General features: G+C 38.2%; 2 protein-coding genes across 2 annotated transcripts; both read left to right on the top strand.

The window, feature by feature from the left end:
• The first annotated feature begins 1,920 nt into the window (after positions 1-1,920).
• On the top strand, positions 1,921-9,041 carry LOC137708403 (pyrophosphate-energized membrane proton pump 2-like). The gene is made up of 14 exons (XM_068447468.1): positions 1,921-2,118; positions 2,560-2,763; positions 3,617-3,768; positions 3,867-4,014; positions 4,088-4,220; positions 4,682-4,854; positions 5,361-5,481; positions 5,645-5,832; positions 6,005-6,442; positions 6,545-6,709; positions 6,800-6,955; positions 7,444-7,555; positions 8,259-8,478; positions 8,670-9,041. Exons 1-14 carry the CDS (start codon positions 2,026-2,028, stop codon positions 8,767-8,769), a joined length of 2,403 nt encoding a protein of 800 aa, XP_068303569.1. The 5' UTR covers positions 1,921-2,025; the 3' UTR covers positions 8,770-9,041.
• Positions 9,042-18,509: 9,468 nt separating this feature from the next.
• On the top strand, positions 18,510-18,950 carry LOC137709047 (auxin-responsive protein SAUR24-like). The gene has a single exon (XM_068448190.1). The coding sequence runs from the start codon at positions 18,510-18,512 to the stop codon at positions 18,948-18,950; it is 441 nt and encodes a 146-aa protein (XP_068304291.1).
• Positions 18,951-25,607: the final 6,657 nt, after the last annotated feature.

Raw genomic sequence — 25,607 nt, 5'->3', positions numbered from 1 at the left:
GATCCCTTTCATTAAGGTACCGTTTGGTACGCAGACGGGATGAAACGGGATGGAACGGAGGTTTCATGCTACGTTTAGTGTACACTCAGGGCGGAATAAAATGAAGGATTAAATGACAATCGTACCCATCCACTTCGATGAGTTCGACCTTACCTGAGCCACCGCCGACGAATTCAACGTCATCCCTCACATCTTTCGCCTAATCCTCATTGTCTCATCCCTCGAGCGATAGTGTCGGCCACGTCCTACGAGTGGATGGTCTTGAGGTTTTTGGAACAATGGTCTCGTCATGGGACTAGCAGGGAGGAGGGAGCTGGCGGGAGGAAGGTGGGGTTGGGTTCGAATGGGTTTCCTGGGATTGGGTTAGCCTAGGTTGTTGGGTTTGTGGGGTCGAAGGAAGAGGTTACAAGAGAGAGGGAGGGTAGAAGAGAGGGAGGCTACGGGAGAGAGAAGGTAGATAATGAAATTAATGAAAAAGAAGAGGGGTATTATTGTCTAAAAAATTATAATTTTGTGTTCCATAGGCTGGAACAAGTCGTTCCAAGGGAAAGGTGGCACAAAAAATTGACTAAAATTCGTTCCATGGGACAGCATGTCCCAGACAAATTGGTGCACCAAACGTAGGACGAGTGCGTCTTGTCCCATCCCACGTACCAAACAATACCTAAGGGATTTGATTCCCACCAAATCATTTGTATGGAATATATTTCATTTAATATATCTGTGTGGATTTTTATGTTATTTTGGAATAATGAAATCAGTTGATTTAGAAGGAAATTAATTAATTAATATCATACTTTTCAGTTTTCAAGCCAACAGCAGCAGACGTGGCACCCGATGACAGGACCACTGACATGGCATCATCCAATTGGGTCGCTGACATGGCATTTTGCCACGTGTTCAAAAAACCGAATAAAACAGTCACAGTGCCAAACGTGCAGTGACATTCTTGATCAAATCCCCCCACCCAAAAACTCACTTCACTGGTAAAATTTTGTCTCTCTCCCTCTCTCTCCCTCTAAACTCTGTCTCTGTGAAAAGTCTACGAGTTCACCTCCCCCAGGAGCTGTTGAAACCCTAACCTAATCTCTCTGCAATCACATTCATACATTTGACTCGTTCACCGGTAAGAATCTCTTTGATCTCTATCTCTGCAATTCTCGTTTTTCGGTTGCTGTTTTGGTTGTGGTAGAGATCTTAATAATCGCTTTGATTCGGAGCCCTCAATTTTCAAATTTAGGGTTTTTGCATTTGGATCTAGTTGGGTTTTATGCGAATTTTATGTGAATTTTGTTTGAATTTTACATTTTTAATTTTGGTTTATTTGTGTGCCGAGAAAATGAGGCTGAAGGTGAGAGATTGGGCTTTTGTTCCGATCATTATTTCGTTTGTTGTGTTTTCTCTCTGATTGCATTGTTTCTGAAACCGAATTCGGCATTTGAATAGCTGTTGTTGTCCTGTTTGGGTTTGGAACTGATCAGTTTATTCTAGTGAATAGGATTGTGGTTTCACAAATGGAGTAAGGTTTGTTTGTTTGATGTGTTGTGTGTCAGAAATGCTGATTTTCGTTATGAGGCTTGAATGTTTTATGATGAATAGGAGATCTGTTAGTTTATTGTAATGAAAAGGTAGCTTATTTGTGTCATTTCTGATACATCAATTCAATTCCTTTCCCTTTGTGATTTTTCATTTTTTTATGTTATTTTTTCGATAAATGTAATATGAAGAAAGAAAATTTTCATAATATAGTCTACAAACTAATGGATTTTTCTTAAACAGCGAAGTGGCTTGGCGTTAAAGGCTGAAATTTTGAGTTCTTGGGAGGGAAACAGAGTAGTTTTTGGGTTTGAGACGACTAGTGGACTGTTCTTACTTGTATGAGGTGAAGTGCGTGAAGTACTTTTTCCTGGCTGAATTAGATCTTTCAAAATTCAGCGTCCAGGTTCAGGGGGCGACTTGCCCCAAGGTGGCGAGTACAGTCCTTTTCCTGTAGCCCGGAAGGTGAATTCCATCCATTCTGTGGTCATGGATGTTGATGTGGAGGGTGGTAATTTGGGGCCTTACCAAGACAGGCCGAGGACATTCCCTAACATGCGTGGTAAATCTTACAACCCATTGGTAAGAATGTTATACCCCTTTTTAGCACCTGGTTTTTAGTTCGTGTCTGTTTAGTGCAGGAAAAACTTAAATTGCTAATGTTATTGTCTAGGCACATTTTGTCTTTTTTTGTTTGTTTTGCCTTGAATTGAGAGAAAAAGTTGAGAAAAACAATATCCACTTCGGTGGTGACAAGGATTTGATGGATGCAGAAAGTCGCAATATAATTCATATGGGGCAACAGCTGTACATTGAAATTGTTCATAATAATAACCATTTATGTAGGCTAGATATTTGAACTTATCTTTACATGTTTTTTTTTTGTGTTTTTTGGCTTGGCACCTTGGTTATAGAAAGCAAATTAGTGCATGCTTATGTCGACCTACATGATACTATGAACATATATGAAATTATTTTAACACTTCCATAAGTGAATTCTTATTCCATTGTACGTTTGCACAGATTTTCCGGATTCTGATGCGGATAAATGTCCGTGTTCTTTTTGTTATTTTACTTCTTGCACTTGGAGTGGTCTTTTACGTTGGAGCAAGTACTTCCCCTATCATTGTATTCGTCGTCTCAATTTGTATTATCAGCTTTTTGGTGTCTATGTACCTGGCTAAATGGGTTCTCGCAAAGGATGAGGGACCTCCGGAGATGGGACAGGTACATTTGTAAACTGCCACTAAAGTTAATATATATATATATATATATATATATATATATATATATATATATATAACGTACACTCTGTTCATTCACAATATATATATATATAACGTACACTCTGTTCATTCACAATCTGTTGGATGTACACAATCAGGGTCTATTTCCTCGTTCAGTTATATATTTTTATAGGAAACAAGACCTTATTAATAAAATGCAAATGGTACAACACTCGAACAAGATGTCCTCTAACAGAAAACAATCAAAGACAAAAATCATCATTTGCCTTCATAAACCAGCAAACGAAGACATCCAAGACAACAACACTAAGCAATTTTTAACAGCATAATTCCAATCTGAAAAAAAAGTGATAAAACGAGCTCTACCTGAACTCTGATGAAATGCCCAAAGGGAACTCTTTCCGACAAATAATCAATCTTCTCACCGTCATATCCTCAAATATTTGTCTATTCCTTTCTATCCAAACAACCAAATGATAGCCAGCGTCCCGTGTTCCAAACACCAAGCCCCTCTTTTTATTAAAAATCAATATGGAGGGATAATATACCAAGCACATCATGGATTCACGATAGGTTTAACTAAAGTGTTGGTGTTACATGTAGCTCCTCATGGTTGTCCAGTAAACAAATTACTGAATTCGTTTCATTTTGCATATTTGAAGAGTCCAAAGAATCATAAGCCGGTTATTTATGAGTGATGAAGGGCATAATAATAGTCAATGGCCTGACTGCATTTTGGGTAGTGAACTAGAGCTGGGACAGAACTAGAGTTGAAAGGTGGAATTCTTTAGCTCCACATGTATTTATTTAGAGCTTTTCATTTCCCCTTTCAGATATCAGATGCAATACGTGATGGAGCTGAAGGTTTCTTCAGGACCCAGTATGGAACCATCTCTAAGATGGCAATTTTACTAGCTTCGGTTATCCTCTGCATATATTTATTTCGCAGACCAACACCTCAGCAAGAAGCATCTGGTCTCGGGAGGTGATAATTTTTTATTTCTATATTCATACCTGTCCTCTTTACCCCAATCCAAAAGAAACTCTTTGTTAATAAATATTGATGATGATTGTTTGATGCAGGTTCACTTCAGCTTATATTACGGTAGCTGCATTTCTTTTGGGAGCTTTGTGTTCAGGTGCTGCTGGGTATGTTGGGATGTGGGTTTCAGTTCGTGCAAATGTTCGAGTCTCTAGTGCTGCTAGACGGTCTGCAAGAGAGGCATTACAGGTATGTGACCTATGTAGTTAACTGTTTGAGAACACATCAAATTCATATCTTAAATGGAAAATACCATGTGCAGATAGCTGTTCGTGCTGGTGGTTTTTCTGCTTTGGTGGTTGTTGGTATGGCTGTACTTGGTATAGCCATCCTGTATGCCATTTTTTATGTTTGGTTGGAGGTGGATTCACCAGGTTCAATGAAGGTTACTGACTGTACGTGTTGACTGTCCTTGCTCCTTGGCTATGGTTATGATATTTATTGCATCAATTTAAAGAACTTCTGTCTTTTCATTCCTACTTCAATGATCCTATGACGAAACGATAAAGTGTACTGCTGTATCCTCTTAATCTTTTGGGTTATCATGCATTCCCTGTGGTGATTTATTTAGATATGAGTTTTTTTTTTTTTTTTTTCTCTCTTCATCCTAGTGAAAATATTTCCAATCTGTTTGACAATGTATTTACAAACTTGCGACTACCCATCTGCCCTGGTATAACCTGTTGTTCTATACAGTAAGCGGTATATATGGGTTTAATGCTTATATATGATGGTATCAACTTAATATCTATACGATGATGTTAGCTGTTTGACTGCATATTCATCTTTGTACATCAGTTACTATTTCCATTATTTTTTAGACCTGGTGCTTGACTTTGATGTACTTAATTTTCAGTGCCTCTTCTGCTTGTTGGATATGGATTTGGAGCTTCTTTTGTTGCCTTATTTGCTCAGTTGGGAGGTGGAATATACACCAAGGCAGCTGATGTTGGAGCAGATCTTGTTGGAAAAGTAGAGCAGGGAATTCCTGAAGATGACCCTAGGAATCCTGCTGTGATTGCTGATCTGGTATTTTTCATCCTTCAACCCTGAAATCCTAGGCGGAACTTTTGTACATTGAAGGCCTAGTTTCCAATTTTATGTGTTTCATATCAACTGTTTTATTAGTCCTATACTAGCCTTGCCCCATTATGGGCTATAAGGTCAGTTAAATATTTATATTTGATTACAATGTTTTAAGCTTAAGTTCATTAGTAGGAATTCCTTGAGTACCCAATATATATATATATATATATATATATATATATATATATATATATATATTAACTAAGATTGAAATTACAAAAAGAGAAAAGGATAATTGGCGAAAGTATAATATATATTTCTCAGTTATAAGCGTATCATAATTGTAGACATTCATTAGCTTGCATGCAGATTCTATAGAGAGACTAGAATGGAGAAAAATGGTTTGGTCCTTTTATCCATATTTGAGGACAGCACCGATAAATTTGTATTATGCCTGCTACCTTTAAATGTGTAAATTTATTGGCTTTACTTTGATAATTGACATTAAGGTTGGAGACAATGTGGGAGATTGTGCAGCCCGTGGTGCTGATCTTTTTGAAAGTATTGCTGCTGAAATTATTAGTGCTATGATTCTTGGGGGAACGATGGCTCAACGTTGTAAAATTGAAGGCAAGCACAAGCTGTGGTGTTATATTCATTCACACACACAGCCACTCAACCTTGGCGACGAATATGTTTGTTGGCCATTTCATTAGTGTTGTTACTGGTTTTATTCAAACCAGGGCCATCTATTTCTCTTAAACACTCACCTTTTCTTTCACTGCCTGTGCAGATGCATCTGGTTTCATCTTGTTTCCTCTGGTTGTTCACTCTTTTGATCTGGTGATTTCATCAGTTGGAATATTCTCAATTAGAGGTACACGTGATTCCAGTGGAAAGGCTTCTTCCGAGGATCCAATGAAAATTCTACAGAGAGGATATTCTGTTACAATACTCTTGGCTGTTCTGACATTTGGTGCGGTAATACTCCACTGACCATCGAACAATGTTTCATCTTTTTTCCTCTGGTTGTCTCGTGAAATTTTATTTTTTATTTATTTTTTGAAGTTTACGTTTCAGAGCCTAGCATAAGTTTTCCTTTGGTTTTTGTTTTAAGACATTATTTGTCATTGCGATTGTTTCTTTTGTACAGTCTACGCGATGGCTGCTTTATACTGAGCAAGCACCATCTGCGTGGTTTAACTTTGCCTTGTGTGGGCTAGTTGGCATCATCACAGCATATGTCTTCGTCTTTATCACCCAATACTATACGGACTACAAACACGAGCCTGTACGCACATTAGCTCTTGCAAGCTCCACAGGTCATGGGACTAATATAATTGCTGGAGTCAGTTTGGGTCTTGAATCAACTGCTCTTCCAGTTCTTGTCATTAGTGTATCTATTATCTCAGCTTACTGGCTGGGCCAGAACTCTGGCCTTATAGACGAACATGGAATTCCAACTGGTGGGCTGTTTGGCACAGCTGTAGCAACAATGGGAATGCTCAGTACTGCTGCATATGTTCTCACTATGGATATGTTTGGTCCAATAGCTGATAATGCTGGTGGAATTGTAGAGATGAGTCAGCAGGTATCTTGTAATGATGAAATTAAGATTTTTGTTTCAGTTGTGAAGACTATTTTTTCTACGTTCTCTTATTTTATACAATTTGGATTTGATGTATCCTTACAGCCTGAAAGTGTTCGGGAGATCACTGATGTTCTAGACGCAGTAGGAAACACTACAAAAGCTACCACTAAAGGATTTGCCATAGGATCTGCTGCACTTGCATCTTTTCTTCTGTTTAGTGCTTATATGGACGAGGTTGCTGCATTTGCACGTGAACCTTTCAAACAGGTAAGCAGAACAGCTATCTCACAGTTGATATTTTTCCCTGACAAATACCATTCAGTTGTTTCTTAATTTGAAATTTTAACTGTTTGCCAGGTTGATATTGCCATTCCAGAAGTTTTTGTTGGCGGATTGTTGGGCTCTATGCTGATATTTCTATTTAGCGCGTGGGCCTGTTCAGCAGTTGGGCGAACTGCACAAGAGGTTGTTAAGGAAGTAAGGCGGCAATTTATTGAGAGGCCTGGGATAATGGTGAGTAATGCTTTTGTAGAAATTCCCATATTCTTGATCTTGGCTAAAGCTTTTGTTGGGGATCACAGCTTCACCACAATAAATATTGTTCTAAACGTCATTTAAAGGGAATTGTTATTAGCACTCCAAAAATCTCATTTGGCACTCCAAACTTTCTATAATTAGAAAGAAAAATACACTTGTGAGGAGTGTAGAATGAGATTTTTGGAGTGCTAATAACAATTCCCCATTTAAATACTACTTAATTACACTAGTTATTCAACATGTTCATTTATTACCAACAAATTAGAACTGATTGTCAAAACATAATGGTATAATTGTAAGTAAATTGAAATAAGAATTCAAAAGTGAACAGAGAGAATGTAGAAAAGAAGATGATGGCAAAAAATTAGAGTACATGATGGTACACAACAGTGTGTGCGCACAACTGTTGGATAAATAATCAAACCAGCCTTCTAATTATGCTTTTCCTGACATGCTTTCTGTAGGAGTACAAGGAGAAGCCAGATTATGCTCGTTGTGTTGCTATTGTAGCATCTGCATCTTTAAGGGAGATGATAAAACCTGGTGCCTTGGCTATTATTTCACCTATAGCTGTTGGTGGGTTAATTATTTTATTTCACTTGTACTCCCTTATCCACTGGACACGATTTATCATGGCCGCTTTTTAATGTGTGAATTGCAGTTGCATTATTTCTATATGAAGGGCTGCATAAAGTTATATCTTATTTTGTGCACAGTATAGAGGTATTTTTACCATGTATATATCTTCATTTATTGCATCTCTTTTCCTTTGGTTGTGCTGCTATGAATTGTGATGAAATTAATTCTGGGGCATTGATTGAAACAAATCGCATAATGCAAGTCTAGTGTTCCTGCATAATTATGTTTGAATTATAAGAGTAAAAGAACAAACTCGAGAGTATGCTACACATGGTTTAAGTTTCTTTATGTTTTGTTATACTGCCGCATTGAATTCCAGGATCAGGGTTCTTTACATAATCGTTTATTCATCGACTTTTGGTGCTTCCTATTGTGAAAGCTGTGTGATCATGTTATATAAATGTTGTTTTACTCTCAATTTTTGGAATATGATTCTCTGATTCAATTGGTCCTTATCTTACTGGTAAATTGGATGTGGGATTGGTTGATGGAAGGAGCTAGTATTTATTTATTTATTTATTTTTGATGAAAAAATGCAACTCTTCGCATTCTTGTCAAATGTTTAGCGTTCACATATCAACATGCTGCTTTACCATGCGGATCATGATCGAGGATTAATTCTTGCTCGTACTCCTTGCAGGTATTGTGTTCCGGATCTTTGGATACTACAGTGGGCAACCTCTACTTGGTGCTAAAGTTGTGGCTTCCATGCTGATGTTTGCAACTGTTTCCGGTATTCTTATGGCACTTTTCCTCAACACAGCCGGAGGTGCCTGGGATAATGCAAAGAAGTACATTGAGACAGGGGTTCTCGGTGGCAAGGGAAGTGATTGCCATAAGGCTGCAGTTACAGGAGATACGTAAGTTCTCTTGATATCTTCTTTTTTTCTCTCTTGACATTGAACATGCCTAGTTGTGGGAGTAGAAAGTATTTTCATAAAAATCATTTGGCTTCTATCTCCTTAATAATTCTTGTAGTTAGTTCTTTCTTTCATGTGCCTTTCCTTGCACTTTTATTGCTGCCCGATTCTGAATTTCTTCGGCATTGCAGTGTGGGTGACCCATTTAAAGACACAGCCGGACCTTCGCTGCACGTTCTCATCAAAATGCTTGCAACTATAACGCTGGTGATGGCTCCGGTCTTTCTCTGAGAGTTGTTTATAACGATTCCGGTTGTGCCAGTTTACTGCACCCCCTTATCTTGAGTTGCTGATTACTTAGAAGCAAAATATACAGAAAATATACAAAGAGGTTTTGTTTATGTACATTGAGGGTGCCTGATTCGTAGTCATACCAAATTGTCTTTGTTTTTCTTTTTGACTTGGATCTCGAATAATTAATGTTAATTAGCGTATTAACAGTAATATGTAGTTTATGACGTATTATCCTCGACGTAATTGATCAAAATACATAGTTTATCATCTGTTTCGAGCATTCTGTTACTTTTTTATTCGACAGATTGGTTGTATGTTCTGTATTTCAAAGCTTGACGAACAGGCAATGTCGAAGAATTTCTCAATTGGTATAACACGGCTCAGATTAAAAATCAAAACTTTGACAAACAGGCTAATTGGATCGTGAAGCTTTTCGGATTGTAATAAGTTACAATTTTTCAAAGTCCCGTCTCAAAAACTTGTCTCCAACAAGTAATATTTGTCGGTAAGAACTTCAACGCGACTCTTCCGCATATCTTTTTAAACACGCGTGCATGTAATAGCTATTTGAGATGAGGTGTTTCTTTCTTCCTAATGTCAACATCTTGAAAATTGACATACTTCACTATTAATGTATTTTGTATCCATAGAACTTTCATCAAGGAAAACCAAGTCAAAAAATAATTGTTGTAACTATACATCTATTAAGTAATAACCTTCTTATAGTAATAAAATTGGTTTAGTACCAACATTATTACAACAGAGCTGTCTTATTGTACATGGGTCAAGTTTGGCTTCTCGCATGTAAGGAATCATTTCTCCTAATATAATGACGTGACATCGTTTCACCGTACAAACATCATAATTCGAACCATTCCGTTTTCTTTATCATTATAAGAAGATCATCTTTAGAAAAAAATCATTTGACTTGGAGACTATACAGTCATCTGTATATGAATGAACCCAATTGATGTTTCATCATAAGTGTATTATTTGTTATCTTAATCGTCAACTTGTTCACACATATAATTTGCTAAATAGTCTTCAAAGTAAATAGATTTTTTATAGATAATTTTCCAATAATAAAAATAGCGAATGAAATGACTTTGACTATAAAATTTGTAGAATAAAATGATGTCATCTTCATATACACGAGGAGTAACTCCTTAAGTGCATCAGAAATAGGGACATTTTGGATGCGGTTCCTAACTACCAATGTTCTTTAACTGAAACCTTTGTGGTTTTTAGTTTTTGACCGAAGTCCCAGACATTAATTTAATAATGTATTTCTATGTGGGTTATTATATTTTTAAATTAAAAATGAAATTTGTAGTTATTTATATTAATTAGATTTTAAATAAAACCCATAATTATGGGATTAAAAATATTAAAGATGAATTATACTCTCCAATAGATTGTGTGTACACACACACACACACACACACACATGGATACGTTCATCAAAACTAACTAAAAAATTATTGTACCAAAACATGGGTACATTTTTCAAAAGCACAAAAAAAAAAACATATTAGGCTTAATAACATTATTAAATTCCTTATATTAAACTTGACATGTATACATTCTCGAATCAACGAAATAGAATGTACCCATATAAGTTTAAAAAATGGATTAGAGAAAAGATTGAATGAAATTTTATATAAAAAATGGGTACATTTTATATTAAAAAAGGGTACATTTTTAAAAAATTGGTATATTTAAGAATGGATACATATAAGATTAAAAAAATTGAAAATTTTTTATAAAAATTTTATGGGTACATGGCACACCCCAACCCGGAATCTCCACTAGGACTCCGAATCGAGCTATATTAGCCGACATCTGAAAAGTGACGAAACCATAAAGTATAGTGATGTGGAAAATGTGAATAAATTTAAACCTAAAAGTGCCTGAAGACAAGAGTGTGATGTGAGCGTGAATGAACTCATTTCACACGCGATGTCAGAGTATAAGTAAAGTACAGTAGTGTGAGTAAGGATCATACCCTCAGAGGTAGCCACCTAAACTGAGATTTTCTAAGAATCCTCGTCGATACAAACTTTCAGCAGTTAATACTTGGAAGGGCGAAAAACAGAAAACATGAGTGGGCAAAAACAAAGTTTTTTGAAACCATTTCTCTTTCCAAAAATAATAAGCCCTCCAATAAAACCCGTATAATTTCCCAGAAAATAATAATAATACATATGTACATAAACATCATGCTCGAGGGTAGTGAAAATCAAGTATATGCCATGTCAAGTATCTCAGTAATGAAACAAGTAAGCCAGGTGAAATAAATCAATGTAAAATGATATGTTAGCCAAGGTCACCTAACGTGACCTATACGGCTAAACCTATAGCTTATCAGATATGCCTGCACACGAGTCGGAACCACCTATTGTGGTCTGTACGACAAGGCTGGGTGCAAATAAGTACGCTCAAGTGCTACGATCACGTAAAGGTTATGCGAATAATCGCGGGTCACCTACGAGTCGAAACCACCTAATGTGGTCTGTACAACATGGATGTGCACCAAACTTGGATCCAAGGTGAGCGTGCGGTGTGAGAGGTGAACATCACGTGAAAGACTATGCCCTAGCCACGGGCGGGAGCACTAACACTGGGGTGCAGGATAATGAGCCCTACATGCCTCTACGTATAACCATAACCAAAGCAACCACTAACATCATAAAGTACTCACCTAAAACTTACCTGGCCTCCACATCGTCATACAATAGCATGCATATACATACCAATGCATATAATAAAATGAAATGCAAGCATGACATGGCATTTAAAAGAATACGCTCGTTTAAAACAGTTTCTAGGAAAATGTAAAGCATATATACGTATATATAGAAAACCAAAAGCCCACTCACCTGGAATCCGCGCTACAACTCCTTAGCAGACACATCGAGGCGTCACGAACGATCGGCGCCTAGAACAATTATCAAACCACAACTCAAAATCCTTATTAATAGAACACGTAACTTACATAAAACACATCCCCAAGGATGTTCTGGAATGATTTGAGACCCATCGACCAAAAGTCAATCGTTGGTCAAAGATAGATGGTAGGATCCACAACCCTACGTAACTCGATCTGAAAAATCTGCAAGTTGGATTTTGGATCCGTAACTTCCAAGTATCCAAATTATGCTTTTAGAATAACATACTAAAGTTTCGGAATGATCCAACGGTCGTCTCCGCCATTTGTCAAAATCAAGTGGCTATTAACATTTTATTTTATGAACTTACAAATCCAATTCAGGAAAATCTGTACGTCAAATTCCTGATCCGTAAGTTCCTACAGTCCTTAAATATTACGTACTATAATGTATTAAAGTTTGGTGACAATCCAACGGTCGGATCGTCGGTTGCTATAATAATCAAGTGGCGGACCTTAATGAAACTAGGTTCAAACGACGGAACTTCGTCAATCAGACTTCACAAATGGAACCAAGGTAATAATCCAATTAGGGAAAATCCATACGTCAAATTCCCGATCTGTAAGTTCCTACAGTCCTTAAATATTACGTACTATAATGTACTAAAGTTTGGTGACAATCTAACGGTCGGATTGGCGGTTGCTATAATAATCAAGTGGCGGACCTTAATGAAACTAGGTTCAAACGACGGAATTTCGTCAATCAGACTTCACAAACAGAACCAAGGTATTCAAATTTAGCCTAGGAAGTTCAGGGGACACCTCGGCCCACGTGTCGCCGCAAGTGGCAGTTGGTCGCCCTGACTCGTCGGAAAATCCAACTATTTCCAAAAATTCTCAAACTTCATAGAAATGAAGATCTCAGTGAGTAGAGCAAGTTTCATATCTGTGGCCAAGTCTAATTTGGCCGGAAAACACCTCAAATTGGCCACGAACCGCCGAAAGCCCTTGAATTTGGGTGTGTTCAATTCGACCTAAACCGAACTCCGACACCCCCAAACTTGTTTGGCCTTTGTTCCAGACCTCAAGGGAAGTCTAAAGGTGGTGGAGATGGATGTGGTTAGCTTCGGATTTAGGTGATTCAAACCCAAAACCGCCGCACCCCATCGTGCGGGTTCTCCCATTTTCAAGGCCAAATCTCACCAAATTTGGGGTGGAATGGATAGAAGGAAGGTCGTGGAGGTGGTTCTAGGTGGTTAGTCGATGTAATTCGCCAGAAAAATGGGTGAAAAGCCGTTGGAACCCATGAAAGTCGCAAGTCGGGTCACGGGTCTTCAAAATGACCCGATTCCCTCATTTTCTCCTTCCTCCTTTCCCATCCTTGCTCTCCTCTCCCATTGGCCGTTTCCATCACCTTATTCTCTCCTGCATTCTCATTTTCTTTTCATCTCAGCCACACACGTGGCTCCTGATCAAAGCTCCAACAAATCTAGAGCCTTCCAGATTAACAACCAATTTATCATGTTGTCCCTAACTTTAAACGTTAATAACTCTTTCATTATAACTCCGTTTCACGAACGGTTTTTGCCTACGCGCTCGTGAGATTGAGCTCTATCCAAATATTACAAGAAACTTGATAAATTATGTAAGGATAAAATTACGTTTAGCCACGTAAGGGCATTTTCGTAAATTCACTTATTAAAATTATAAAAACCGTAAATTTGGGAACGGATCGTTACAATCTACTCACCTTAAAAAAAAAATTTCTACTCTAAATTTAAAATAAACTTGTTAAATGTAAAATACTCAAAAATAAGGAGAAAGTATGTATATAAATACATATACAAGGAGAAATCGAGTTAGAGCGGCTGCATAAAAGAGAATATCATTCTGTCGTGATCGGAGTGCAGTGATTCTTTTTTCATGCCTTCAAACTCAAACTTTCCTTCTCCTTTAGTACAATGCCAAAATATAATACCTTTAAAAACATAACGTCCCAAAAATAGATGTATAACATCATAATACATATGTAGTGAAGTAAGTTAAAATAGTTGTATTGAAATCAAAACCAAGCATAGAAGGATTCACCTACGCTCTTGTAGCGTAACGTACTCTGAAAATAAGTATGTATTGACTTTGGGTCGAGCCCAAACAATAAATAGCTAATTAAATAAGTAAATACAAATACTAACGTAGAATGACCTACTTGTTTACTTGCTTAACAACGCAACGAATAAGTTATTGATATTACGGTCTGTAGCCCGCAATACCGACAACTCACTGTTGTCTCGATAAGCAAGTAACAATTCTCAAGGATGCAATATTACCATCATGCCCCCCCCCCCCCCCCAAAACAAAGAGAAACGCATACATCGTCTGAACAAAGCCTCAATCGTGCTCACACACTACCTTCTCGGGCAACATCATCATTATTATAAAATTTTCTGTATCGCAATCTCAATCATTCAAATAATTGTTCGCTATACTCTTCGGTAAGTCACATATTGTGATATCATATCTTAAATGATGCCCTGCTCATAACCAAGAATGTAACTGCAGTTATACATAACTCTAACAAAGGTAAGCGTCTAACAATCATGTACTACACGTAAATCTCTATATGTCAGCTCCAATGGCACCATAGCTAAACCAAAATTGTAACCGTAGTTACCAACAACTAAAATAAAGATAAAGGTATGTTGCAACCATACTAGTTGTAGGATGAACAAAATGCACACGTCCACTAAGGTCTGAGTAACTCATTCAGTCTAATCGTTAGTCTAGGGGTGGAAATGTGATACTAAACAAAATCTAATACTCATAACTTTCCAAAAACAGACTTCCAAAGGCTTGGAAGTAAAACGCGTAGCACGGTGAGATATATATACGTCAAGATGATAATCTGGTCAGTTTCTGTTTGCCTGAACTTGTGTAGAAGTCTAGAAGCAGCTCTCTCATAATGTCATCACCCTCCGAAGGCAAACAGAGAAAAACTGTGGTTGTCTAGGAAGTTTGGAATTTATTTCCTCAAACATCCTTTCTACTCTAACCAAAGGCAGGACGCACCTAAACTGAGAATTTTCTTCAAACACATCAAGTGGAGTCTCAATTTTATTTCCTTTCATATCTCTACATTTGATCCTATGCCGGACGGGGACTTTTAGATCATGGCGTGTTGAGGAGTTAACAACATCCCACTTTTGTCTTAGTTGGTTTCACAAGTGTTTTGTTGTTGAAATTCCAGTGCCTATTTTAAGGAAAGAATTCATCAACATTACCGACTTTAAGCTTTGGGGCTAAAAGAACACTGCCTTCCACTTGAGTAAAGCTACCACCAATTGAAACACCACATGAGCGTAGCATTGGTTCGGCATCATGGTTATTGATTTTCACATTCTTTACATGTACAAAATAGCTCATATAAGGAGTTTAGAGTGATGATTCCTCATCTCCAGTTGGATACAAAAAGTGATTATAATCATTCGAACAATTCTTGATAATTCAGAAATAATGTCAAGTCAATGTTGGTGAACTCCAGCTAAAATGAAATAGTAATGGCTGGAAATGTTCAAGGGTAAATATGTCTTTTTGCACAACCGGGATGATACACGATAGTGCACTCGTAGATGTTGATTTAGTTCATCTACTGCCGCTGTCAGAGACTTGCTCATTCCAAAAGTAAGTGTATTTAAGAAATTCTAAGGTTGATAAAGGTTTTGGACATATTTCTCCACAGAGAAGTACCATTCGGTTTTCAAATGAAAATGATATATGTTGTCTCTAGGTCATGAGTAAGGTAGTTCATTACATACGGTTCTAACCATTGAGAGATATAGGCAATTACTCCACCATGCTGCCTCTACATAGCTGAAATATCCAAAGAACCCGTCATCGTGGATTTCCAAAATGATCAATGTCATTGAAAGGTGTAACACAAAGGTAGATTGAGACAACAATTCGGTTGTCAGAATTTTATTCGTACTAACATCACAACTAAACTAACTTTCCTCGGTTGTGAGTGAGTAAAAACACTATAGCCGAAAAATCTCTAACCGATTGTTGATAAAATCAACAAGACTAAAGATATCTCAAAATTCACAGTACTTTGTGAGAATTCCTACTTTCTTCCGCTACAATCTTTTTGGGAAAAAGAAAAGAATCTCATCCCTTGAGATCACCTTCCCAAGAAGAGTATCAATTTAATCAAAGTTTACAATCAAGGAATCTGGTATTAAGCTGACTAACAGAGCTTAGGGAATTTGGTCTCACTGTCGAGGTAGATAAGAAGGTTGTCGAGAAGACCACTATAAATTCGTCAAACCATGGAAGCGAACTCGGGTCACAGAGGTTGGTTGGCTAGACCATCAGCTCAAAGTAGGGGATAATGGTTTTTTAATCATCACTCGATCAAGTTGCTAAAGTCTAGGTACAAACCTAGGGTTCAGTTTTTCGCCTTCGCAAATAGGTTTGAAGTTCCCTAAATATTAGCATTGGCCCAACATAATTTTTTTTTTTTTTTTTTAAATGATAGTTGGTGGCAAACCACAGTCATCCACCTTTTTCGGGAGTCGAGAAGACTCATAGAGGCATTTTAGTTTTTCTTTGATCACAAGTTTGACTTCTACACCAACATCGGGTTTTGAACCCAATACCTCAGTTTTTAATTTGAACGAATTGGCCCAACATAATTCAATACACAAAGGAGTTCCATCTTATCTTCCATAACCCTTCAAAATCCCCCATTGAAGCTCTTCTTCCCACGACCTCTCCAAAAACCCACACAAAAACCCCTAAACAGCTTCGACCTTTCTTTCTAATTCCCACAAATCTTTCCAACCCACCAATGGAAAAGCCAACCTTCAACAAATCCATCACTAAAGACCCCAAAACCCCCACTCCCACAACACCACAAAAACCCCAGAAGACAAGGCTGCCAACCCCACAAGAGCTCATACCCCACTACAAATCCCAGGGCTTGGACTCCCAGGAGGCTCCCTGAAGGTCATAGGTGACCTATAGACCACCCTCTTTAAGGTCATATCCTCCGGCAGAGGCAGAAAGGACAAGATTTTGGCCGAGACATCGAGGAAAATTGACAGCACCAACAACATCCTTGCAATTCTGAACATGAAGGTTGACTCAAAGCCTGGATTTGGTGAAGCTTTTGGAATTGGGGTTGCTTCTGGGGTCACTTTGAAGGGCATTGAGACTGTCCTGCCCCATGTGATTAGGGGCTTTGGGGAGATTTGGAACACTGTTAGGAGTGCCATTAAGGATTCTGCTTGATATGTATTGTTAAAAAATTTCTGCCCATTTTTCATTTTTGGAGATTTCTGTGGAATTTTGTTGGAGGGTTCTTTTAGATGTTGCTGAAATTTGGAGTGGGGAAATGCATTTCATTGATGTAAAACTGGATAACCTTTTGCTAATGAACAAAAGGGTTGCAAGTCGACTCAACCTAAAAGTCCCCCAACAGGTACTACTAGGATAGTATCGACACTTTAAAGACATCAGACTTCCGTTGTTTATATATTTCTTTGGAAACTCAATACCATATTTTCAAATTATGTTATTAATATTATCGATATTTTATTTAACCTTCGTGCATTTGGAGAAATTTTTCAATGTGAACGACACATGAGATGGTACATCACGTGTCACTCTACAAATAGTGGGATATATGTGTTAAAAAATTAATAACTTAAAAAATAAAATTTCCCACCACTTACATAAAAACAAATGATGAACCATCCATATTCCCGTCACAATCAAAAATTTCTCGTGTATTTGAACTGCTTAGAAACATAGGTAACTAATATGGGTTAGCAAATTAAATAAGAACACAAACTTGAAAAAAATAATAACAAGGAAAAGTGTATGCGGTTATCTTTCAATTCTACAATGGGCATCATTTGTGGTCTCTGCGAGTTTACAATACTTTTTATTTAAAACCTACAATGCCAAATGCCCGTGGTCATAATTGCAAATAACAACGGATAGTGCATGTGGTATAAGATATTTTACAACAGGCTTCCTCTATGGTCTTGTGAATCCACAACAATGCGCATTTCATTTCAATCACAATACAAGTTCGTGGTAGAAAACATGCATTTTATACCATATCTAAATTCTTAACGGACAGAACATCCGTGGTGGATTTCAATCAACCTCGAACATCCACCGGTGGTGATAGATGAATTTTTGTCTTCTAGTGCATGTGTGATTAAACTCAATAATCTGAATCTGATCATCACTTCAAAAGATGTGGCTAAAAGGTACGTGATTCGTAAATGTATTGTACACAATTGTATTAAGAAAATTTGTGGAGTTATATCATGAGCTTATTGATGTATGATTACACCATAACATTAATACTTAAAAAAGCCAAACCCCTTAACTATTGACTATTAATTGACCAAATACATAATAGCCGCCAAGTATAAGCACATAAACATGACAAATATAGAGTTGGTTGTGAGAATTGCATGGCGGAGCACTCAAACAAATTTGGCCTCTAATGGTCTGAATTCCTCTTTATATGTCACCAAATTACAGCCAACATAATGAACACTCACAAACCAATCATGACAAGTTCCTCTCCAATTCAAAACTTGTGTTTCGCAGAGAAAGAGTTCTTTCTATTGTAAGAAACTTTTTCTCTGCGAAAACACTCAAAAGAAAGAAAAAAAAAAAAAACCATGTTTCTCTTTGTTTGTAAATAAATAGGAATTCTTCTTATAAATCATAAAACCCTTTTCTGCTGCATGCATAGCTCTCCAACTTTCCAACCCAATATATCCGAGTCCATAACTAATTCATCATCGTCATCATTCATCCTCAGCAGTGCAATATGAAGCAACAAATAGCAAGGCACATTGCATGGCCCAAGCACATGAACATTCACCGCCTGTGGGTGTGGTTGCCACCACTACACAACAAACCAGAAGCTGTTACCGGGAAGAATATGACGATAAGCCTCTTGGAATCTGGTGAGAACTCCAACAAGTCGTTGCTGGCCGGAGAATTTTCCCACGGCCGGTGCGGGGGAGCTTCAGTGATGCAAGTTCCAAGAGGGTTCTTGGCTGTTTATGTGGGGCCCGAGCTTCGGAGGTTTGTCATCCCCATGAGCTGTTTGTCATCACCGGATTTTAGGGTTTTGATGGATGGAGTGGCAGAGGAATATGGGTTTGAGCAAGAAGGTGCGCTTAAAATCCCTTGTGATGAAGAGGATTTTGAGCATATTTTGGTAAGGTCTTTGGCAAACAATAAGAAGAAAAAGAGAAAGGTCTAATGAGTTGATGTAAAACTAATTTTTTATTTTTTGATCCTTCTATTTTAGGCAGAAGCGTAATGTGTATAAAATTTGACTCAGAATAATCACATAACAGAAAAGATTTTGTTCTCACTTAATTTACTTTACAACTGGGTTGATTTGGGTATGACACAAATATAATAAGGGTTATCTTGGTTTAATATCCTTTTCTTCTTGGGAAATTTCGAAAAGTGGTCCTTTTTCTAAAGGTTCAAAAAGAATTTTACTCTCTTTACTAGAATTTCTAGAATTTTCCCTTTTTTTATGTGTAAAAAAGATTAACTAATTTTAGTTTTAATTGCATTTCTGCCTGGTCTAGACTTCACTGTTGTTTTTTTTTTTTTTTTTTTTTAATAGAAACATAGAGAATTTTATTGAGTAGAACAAACACACACAACCAAACATTACATCATAGGTGCCAAATGGGTACATTTCTCCGGTGATCAAACATTTTGATCTGTACATCTGCACAAATGAACAAAAACGGAAAACCCCTACTAGGCAACTACATCACAACAACACGAACCATAACACTACCACGTTAAACTATTAGTGCGATGAAAACAACTTGGTCGTGCAATGTGTATTTCCGTCACACAATCGTTTGCGCGATGGAAACTTTGTTGCATAGAATCCATCACGCAAAGATTGTGAAGAAAGACTTTGCATGACGCATAATAGCATTGGTCGCAAAGAAGATGACGCGACAGTTTGGCTGTTGCACAAAATTTTTAGGAACAAATGTATTCGTCGCACAAAATGCCAGGATACATACATGAGACGACTAACATTCGTCTCTAAAAACTTTGTGTGACGATAAGTTATTCTTGCGTGAAGAAATTTGGTTAGTCGCTAGAATTATGCGAGATGAAGATATTCATTGGGCAAAAAGAAAATTTTTTTTTTTTGTTTTGTTTTTAATTTTGTAATAAAATAATAACATTAAATTGCAATTAAAAATGTAATGAAGAGAAAAATAATTTATTTAAAATAAATATAAAATGTACGCACAAGGAAATTATTTAAAAAGTAAAGGAGTAAAAAACTAAGAAAAGAATGTGGAATAATCTAGGGGGTCGTCATTCGCAAGTGGTTGGAAATCTTGGGACAAGAAGGTCTCGAGGTTGGGGACGGGCTTAGAGGTCGAAGGGGTGAAGTTTTGGGCATGCTCGGGTTAGAGGGGTTCGGACGTCAACGAGGGACAAATATCCGAGAGACGAATGCCGGACCGACTGAGGGCTTGCATGATCAATGGCATCTGGCTCTTATACGAGGTGAGCTCAGTCCTAAGGTCGGCCACCTCTGCTATCAAAGTTGTCACCTCACTCTTCAACTACGATGGTGAAAAGGCTCTAGGTTCCCACCGCCGGGAATTCCCCATCCCCCTATAATACGTCACCAGTCTCCACCCGAGAGTATGACCCAAGGTCTCTATAAGGATCTAAAACCCCATATCCTCAAGGGGATCCACATACTCGAGCGGAGTCTCGGGAGGAAGTTGGGAGGCGGACTCCTGAAGAACCAACTGCCTTTTTTCCATCATCATCATTTTTGTATTATAACATGAAATATTAATAATAACGTTCAAATAAGAGGGGACTCGGCCAACTCATCCCCAGGTCGAACATAAACGTCTCCAAAGACATCAATCTCTGAGAATTTTGAACCCCCTGAATAGAACAAGATAAGAAAAATGTTAGTACAAAATAAATAAATAAATAAATATTACTAACATATTAAAAATTGAATATGAAAAGCTTTATTATTACCTGGCGCCACACCTCCATCCTATATGAGAAGGGCCTCGAACCCGAATGGTGGAGAAGAGTCTTCTTCTCCCGATTTATTTTGTTGGCCTTCGCCTTCTTCTGTTATACAAAAAATAAACAAATTAGTTCTAATTGAAATGAAATATATAAAAAAATCAATAAACACTAGTAAGAAATGTATAATACTTTTAGACTTAATATAAAAAACGTAACACATAGCTAGGCTGCTGAAAATGATTGCAGAGCCACACCCAATTATCTTCCCAGTCCTCAAACTCCTTTGGGCAACCCTCCTCAAGAGCGACTTGCACATCATCAAATGTCTCAAAATATTGATGCAGCTCGCTCTTCCACTGCTTGTACCGTTTAGCGAATAGCCTATTGACGTACGCCAACATATCATCGTTGATGTCGTCGAAATTGTAGTTCGTCTACAATGTAACAAATTAATTACATACATTAAGTAATATAAATATATAAAATTTAAAGGAAAAGCAATAAAAAGGCAGGATACTTACCGACAAATATACGTGCACCTTCATCCTCGCCTCGTCTGACATCGCCTTCCAAGACTTCCATTGCATATGGCAATAAGTCTGAACGACATGACCAATTTCGTAGGCCAATGCGCTATGCTGCTCCGCCATTGGTGCAACTAGATGCTAGTCGTCGTATCCGATCGTGATACGTCCATTGGTCACCCAGGTGACCTTCGCCGTCTTCAACTGGCAACAAGGTCCCCGGGTATTTTTCTTTGCTTAAAAAATGAAAAACAGTCAAACAAACACAAAAAATTAAATCGAAATTTCGACATAACCTCCCCTAAAGTTATAACAATTCCCAAACCTTGGACATTGCAATGAATAATATATGATATCCAACAACAATCACAACAGTTGAATGCTTTAGTAGTGGATGCCAAGTGAAATATTACATAGTGTATATGTAGTTTGTGACCTATACAGAATCAATAGCCAACTAAAAATTTTAATCTCGTGAGGAACATTTAACTTCCACATTCTATTTAGCAACTCAATTTTTAAGTTATTTGTTGTTACATTATTTTGAATTCAAGTCGCAGGTTTGACAATAAATCGACCATTGGCATTCATGCTCCAACAAATAGAATCATTTATATCAAACATTGATAACAGAATACGGCAAATTTTATTAGCAATATAAATACTGACAAAATTTAGCATAAGAGATTTATTCGAGCAGTTATTGGGAATAAAATGACAAACTTTCAAGTTCCAATCTATACTGCTTAATTGATTTTCCTGTATGAGATGGAGCATTCTATATGGAGAAATCACCAAGGCACTATAGAAAAAAAATCAGTTATCAGTGTTTATCACATGTTACCTTGTTGGGACCCCGAGGCATCAGTAGTGGATGTCGATGTCGTGTCGGGCGTGCGGGGGCGACGGTGACCACACCTGGCACTAACAAGTAGCGCCACTGAAGAGGCTGATGATGTCAACGCCTAGGAGACCCGAGGAGCGATTGGATCGACCGGATTAACCGACTTGGGCTCCATTTAAGATGGAGCAATGGCGGCTGAAGTAGAAGGGGGATCGAACAGGGTGTAGTCGTCATCGCCTTATGACTTCTAATAAGATGCGACATTTGCAGAATGAGAAAAAAAATTCAATCCATATATATGATGTGATACAGGGGCAATAGGCTTAAGAAATTCAATCTAATTCACAAATGATACGGTTTCAGGGCTGCTTAAAATACCAATACTAATATGTGGAAACAATTCACTCTAATATTAATTTCTTTCTATAAACATCCACACCAAAAGTATATACGCTAGCCACTTAAGCTTTTGGCTCAAGGGAGAATAAACCAATTTGACAAAATAAAACAAGCGAGAACAACTGGAAGAAGCAGACGCAATAAATAGAAACCATGAACATAAGACCATACCCTTATTACTCACAAATGGCAGTAAAACCAAAATACAAAATACCATTATTATCAAATACTCTCCCCAATTCCCATCTCAGAAACCTCAAAACCATAGCAATCAAAAGAAATAGCATATCCCAAATCCAACAAAAACAGTAGAAAATACAAAAAGCTCGGACCCGAATAATCAAACAGAATCTAAATAGACAATGTACCATACTCTGAACCTCAAGCAACTCAATGCTAAGTCAATTACAACAAAACCAAATACCCAATTCATCAAGCATATTAAGCTATATCAAAACGTTTAGAAAAATAAGCTAGATCGAACACGCAATTATTCACGAAATCCAGATTCCCAACCATCCAAAAGTTTGAAACTTTCAAGTTTCAATTCTCTTAAACTTATGTTTTAAGAAAGATAATTAACATAATTAACACCAAACCACCAAATAGCCCATGAACGAAGTGGTTTTGCTAATAACTCTCAAGATTTAATCTTTACTTAATACAATCAAGATTACTAACATTGCATGCAATTCAAGCACAAAGACCGAAACGACCGCACGATTGTTAGAATCAAAATGTAAAACTTTGCAGACTACCACTCCCAAATCCGAAATCAATCTAACCTTTCTTAAATCAACAAGATATCAGACAATACCCCCTTTCATCCCTTTTGCTTCCATTTCCAACAATATCCCTCACAAACGGGTCAGTCTCACTCTCCTCTGTTAGACAAATAGGAAAGTAGTTAGACTTAAATTGTAATTGTACTCCTAACTTGTAGGAGGAATCCTTGCTACTCAAGGAATGTATTTGTATATATATACCCTTTCACGTATCAATGAAAATTAATTCAGCCATATATTATTTTTCTACATGGTATACAGAGCAGGTTCAAAACCCTAACCCTAGCTCTATTTCTTTCGGCAGACATCTCTGCCGTTCCTTATGGCCGACTCTTCTTCCTCCGATGGCCCCTTTTACATTCATCGTTCAGACCACCCAAACCTTGTTCTTGTCTCCAAAAAATTAAATGGTAATAATTACACCTCCTGGGCTCGTGGCATGCAAATTTCCTTGACTGCCAAGAACAAGCTTGGATTCATCACTGTTGATGTTCAGGAACCTTCTTCCTCCGACGATCCTGATGCTCACGTGGCTTGGCGTCGTTGCAATGACATGATTCTTTCTTGGCTTCTTCATTCCTTGGAACCTGATCTTCAAGAATCCATTCTCTTTACAACCACTGCTCAGGATGTGTGGGACGACCTTCACGAACGGTTCTCGCAGAGCAACGCGCCTCGCATCTTTCAACTCAACCGTGAGCTTGCTACAATTTCTCAAGGATCCTCTTCCGTCTCCGCTTATTTTACTCGCCTCAAAGTTATTTGGGATGAGCTTGCCTCTTATAGTGACGGCTGCACGTGTTCTTGTGGCACCAAGTCTGAACGGCAACACCTTATGCAGTTCCTCATGGGTCTTCACGACTCTTTCTCTGCTGTTCGTGACCAAATCCTCTTGATGAATCCTTTACCTACTGTTCATCAAGCCTGTTCTTCTGTTTCTCAGGCTGAGAAACAACGATCCTTGGGCTCCGTCCGTTCCACCGACTCTCTCGCTGCCATGGTTGTCCGCGGTTCTTTCCGCACCTCCTCCGACAGACCTCCACTCCATTGTACCTACAGCGACTACGATTTCCATACTCGTGAGACCTGCCATAAGCTGCATGGCTATTCCGTTGACCATCCTCTTCATGGGCAACCCTGGCACCCACTGCGCCATGCGTCCACCTCTGGCGGCTCCTCTCGCAGCAACATTGCTGCTTCTTCTGCCCGTAGCGCCCCAACGCCTTCACGGCCTTCTAGCAGCCCCCGGCTCCTCACAGGCAGCCATTCCAGCGCCTTCACACCGCGCTCTTCACCATCTGCCCATCAGGTGCACAGCTCTCCCAGCCTTCACGATTTGCAGTTAGCCATGCCCAATCTGTCCACTGATCAATACACTCGTCTCCTTGCTGCCCTTGACGATTCCGCAGCCCCGTTATCTTCTCCTCAAGTTCATGCCATCTCTAGTGCTGACTTCGCCAAAGGTTTATTACCTGTTGGCCCATGTCATGGTCTCTAGATCCTTGACAGTGGTGACACAGACCATATTACTTCCTCACCTTCCAATTTGGTTCACACTTCTGCTTCACTTTTGCCACCTGTCTCCTTACCTAGTGGTGCCACGGCTCCCATTACTTTAACTGGCACTCTTCCCTTAACTTCCTCTATTGATTTGAATGATGTTTTATGTGTTCCTACTTTTAAAGTGGACCTTTTATCCGTTGGTAAGCTTATAGATGGTTTATCTTGTTCCGTGACCTTTTTTCCCATCTTGGTGTATTTTGCAGGACTTGGTTTCGAAAGTGACGATTAGTGTGGGTAAGCGACGTGGCGACCTTTACTACCTTATGGCCCTTGCCTCTCTCCTCACCCGCCAACCTCTATGCAACGTCATCACCATTCCCTCCTCCCTCTGGCATAGGCGCCTCAGCCATCTCTCTTCTGCTCGTTTACAAGTTTTAGCCTCTAGTTTTCTCACATGTTCTTTGGATTCTAGTATGTTTATGATGTTTGTCCTTTGGCAAAACAGGCTCGTCAATCTTTTGGTTTAAGTTCAATTTCATCGACTTTTCCTTTTTCCTTAATCCATTGTGATATTTGGGGTCCAAATCGTCAGCCTTCTCTTACTGGCGCTCATTATTTTTTTACTATTGTGGATGATTTTTCTCGTTTTACCTGGGTCTTCCTGATGAAGCATAAATCTGATACTTAACAAATTCTCAAACATTTTTTTGCCTATGTTCACACTTAATTTAACACCACCATTAAGACCATATGTATCGACAATGGCAGGGAATTTTATTCTCTTCGCCATTTTTTCTCTGAACATGGGGTCGTTT

The sequence above is a fragment of the Pyrus communis genome, chromosome 11, assembly GCF_963583255.1.
Source record: "Pyrus communis chromosome 11, drPyrComm1.1, whole genome shotgun sequence".
NCBI classification, from domain to species: domain Eukaryota; kingdom Viridiplantae; phylum Streptophyta; class Magnoliopsida; order Rosales; family Rosaceae; genus Pyrus; species Pyrus communis.
Note: the sequence above shows the minus strand (reverse complement) of the source record. Positions and strands in the feature narration are given on the sequence as shown.

Excerpts from the sequence above, each read along its gene's own strand:
- LOC137708403 (XM_068447468.1), top strand. The coding sequence starts at position 2,026 with ATGGATGTTGATGTGGAGGGTGGTAATTTGGGGCCTTACCAAGACAGG. Across the intron at positions 4,015-4,087 it reads CTGCAAGAGAGGCATTACAG|ATAGCTGTTCGTGCTGGTGG; the intron begins GTATGTGACCTA and ends TACCATGTGCAG. Across the intron at positions 6,710-6,799 it reads CACGTGAACCTTTCAAACAG|GTTGATATTGCCATTCCAGA; the intron begins GTAAGCAGAACA and ends ACTGTTTGCCAG.
- LOC137709047 (XM_068448190.1), top strand. The coding sequence starts at position 18,510 with ATGAAGCAACAAATAGCAAGGCACATTGCATGGCCCAAGCACATGAAC.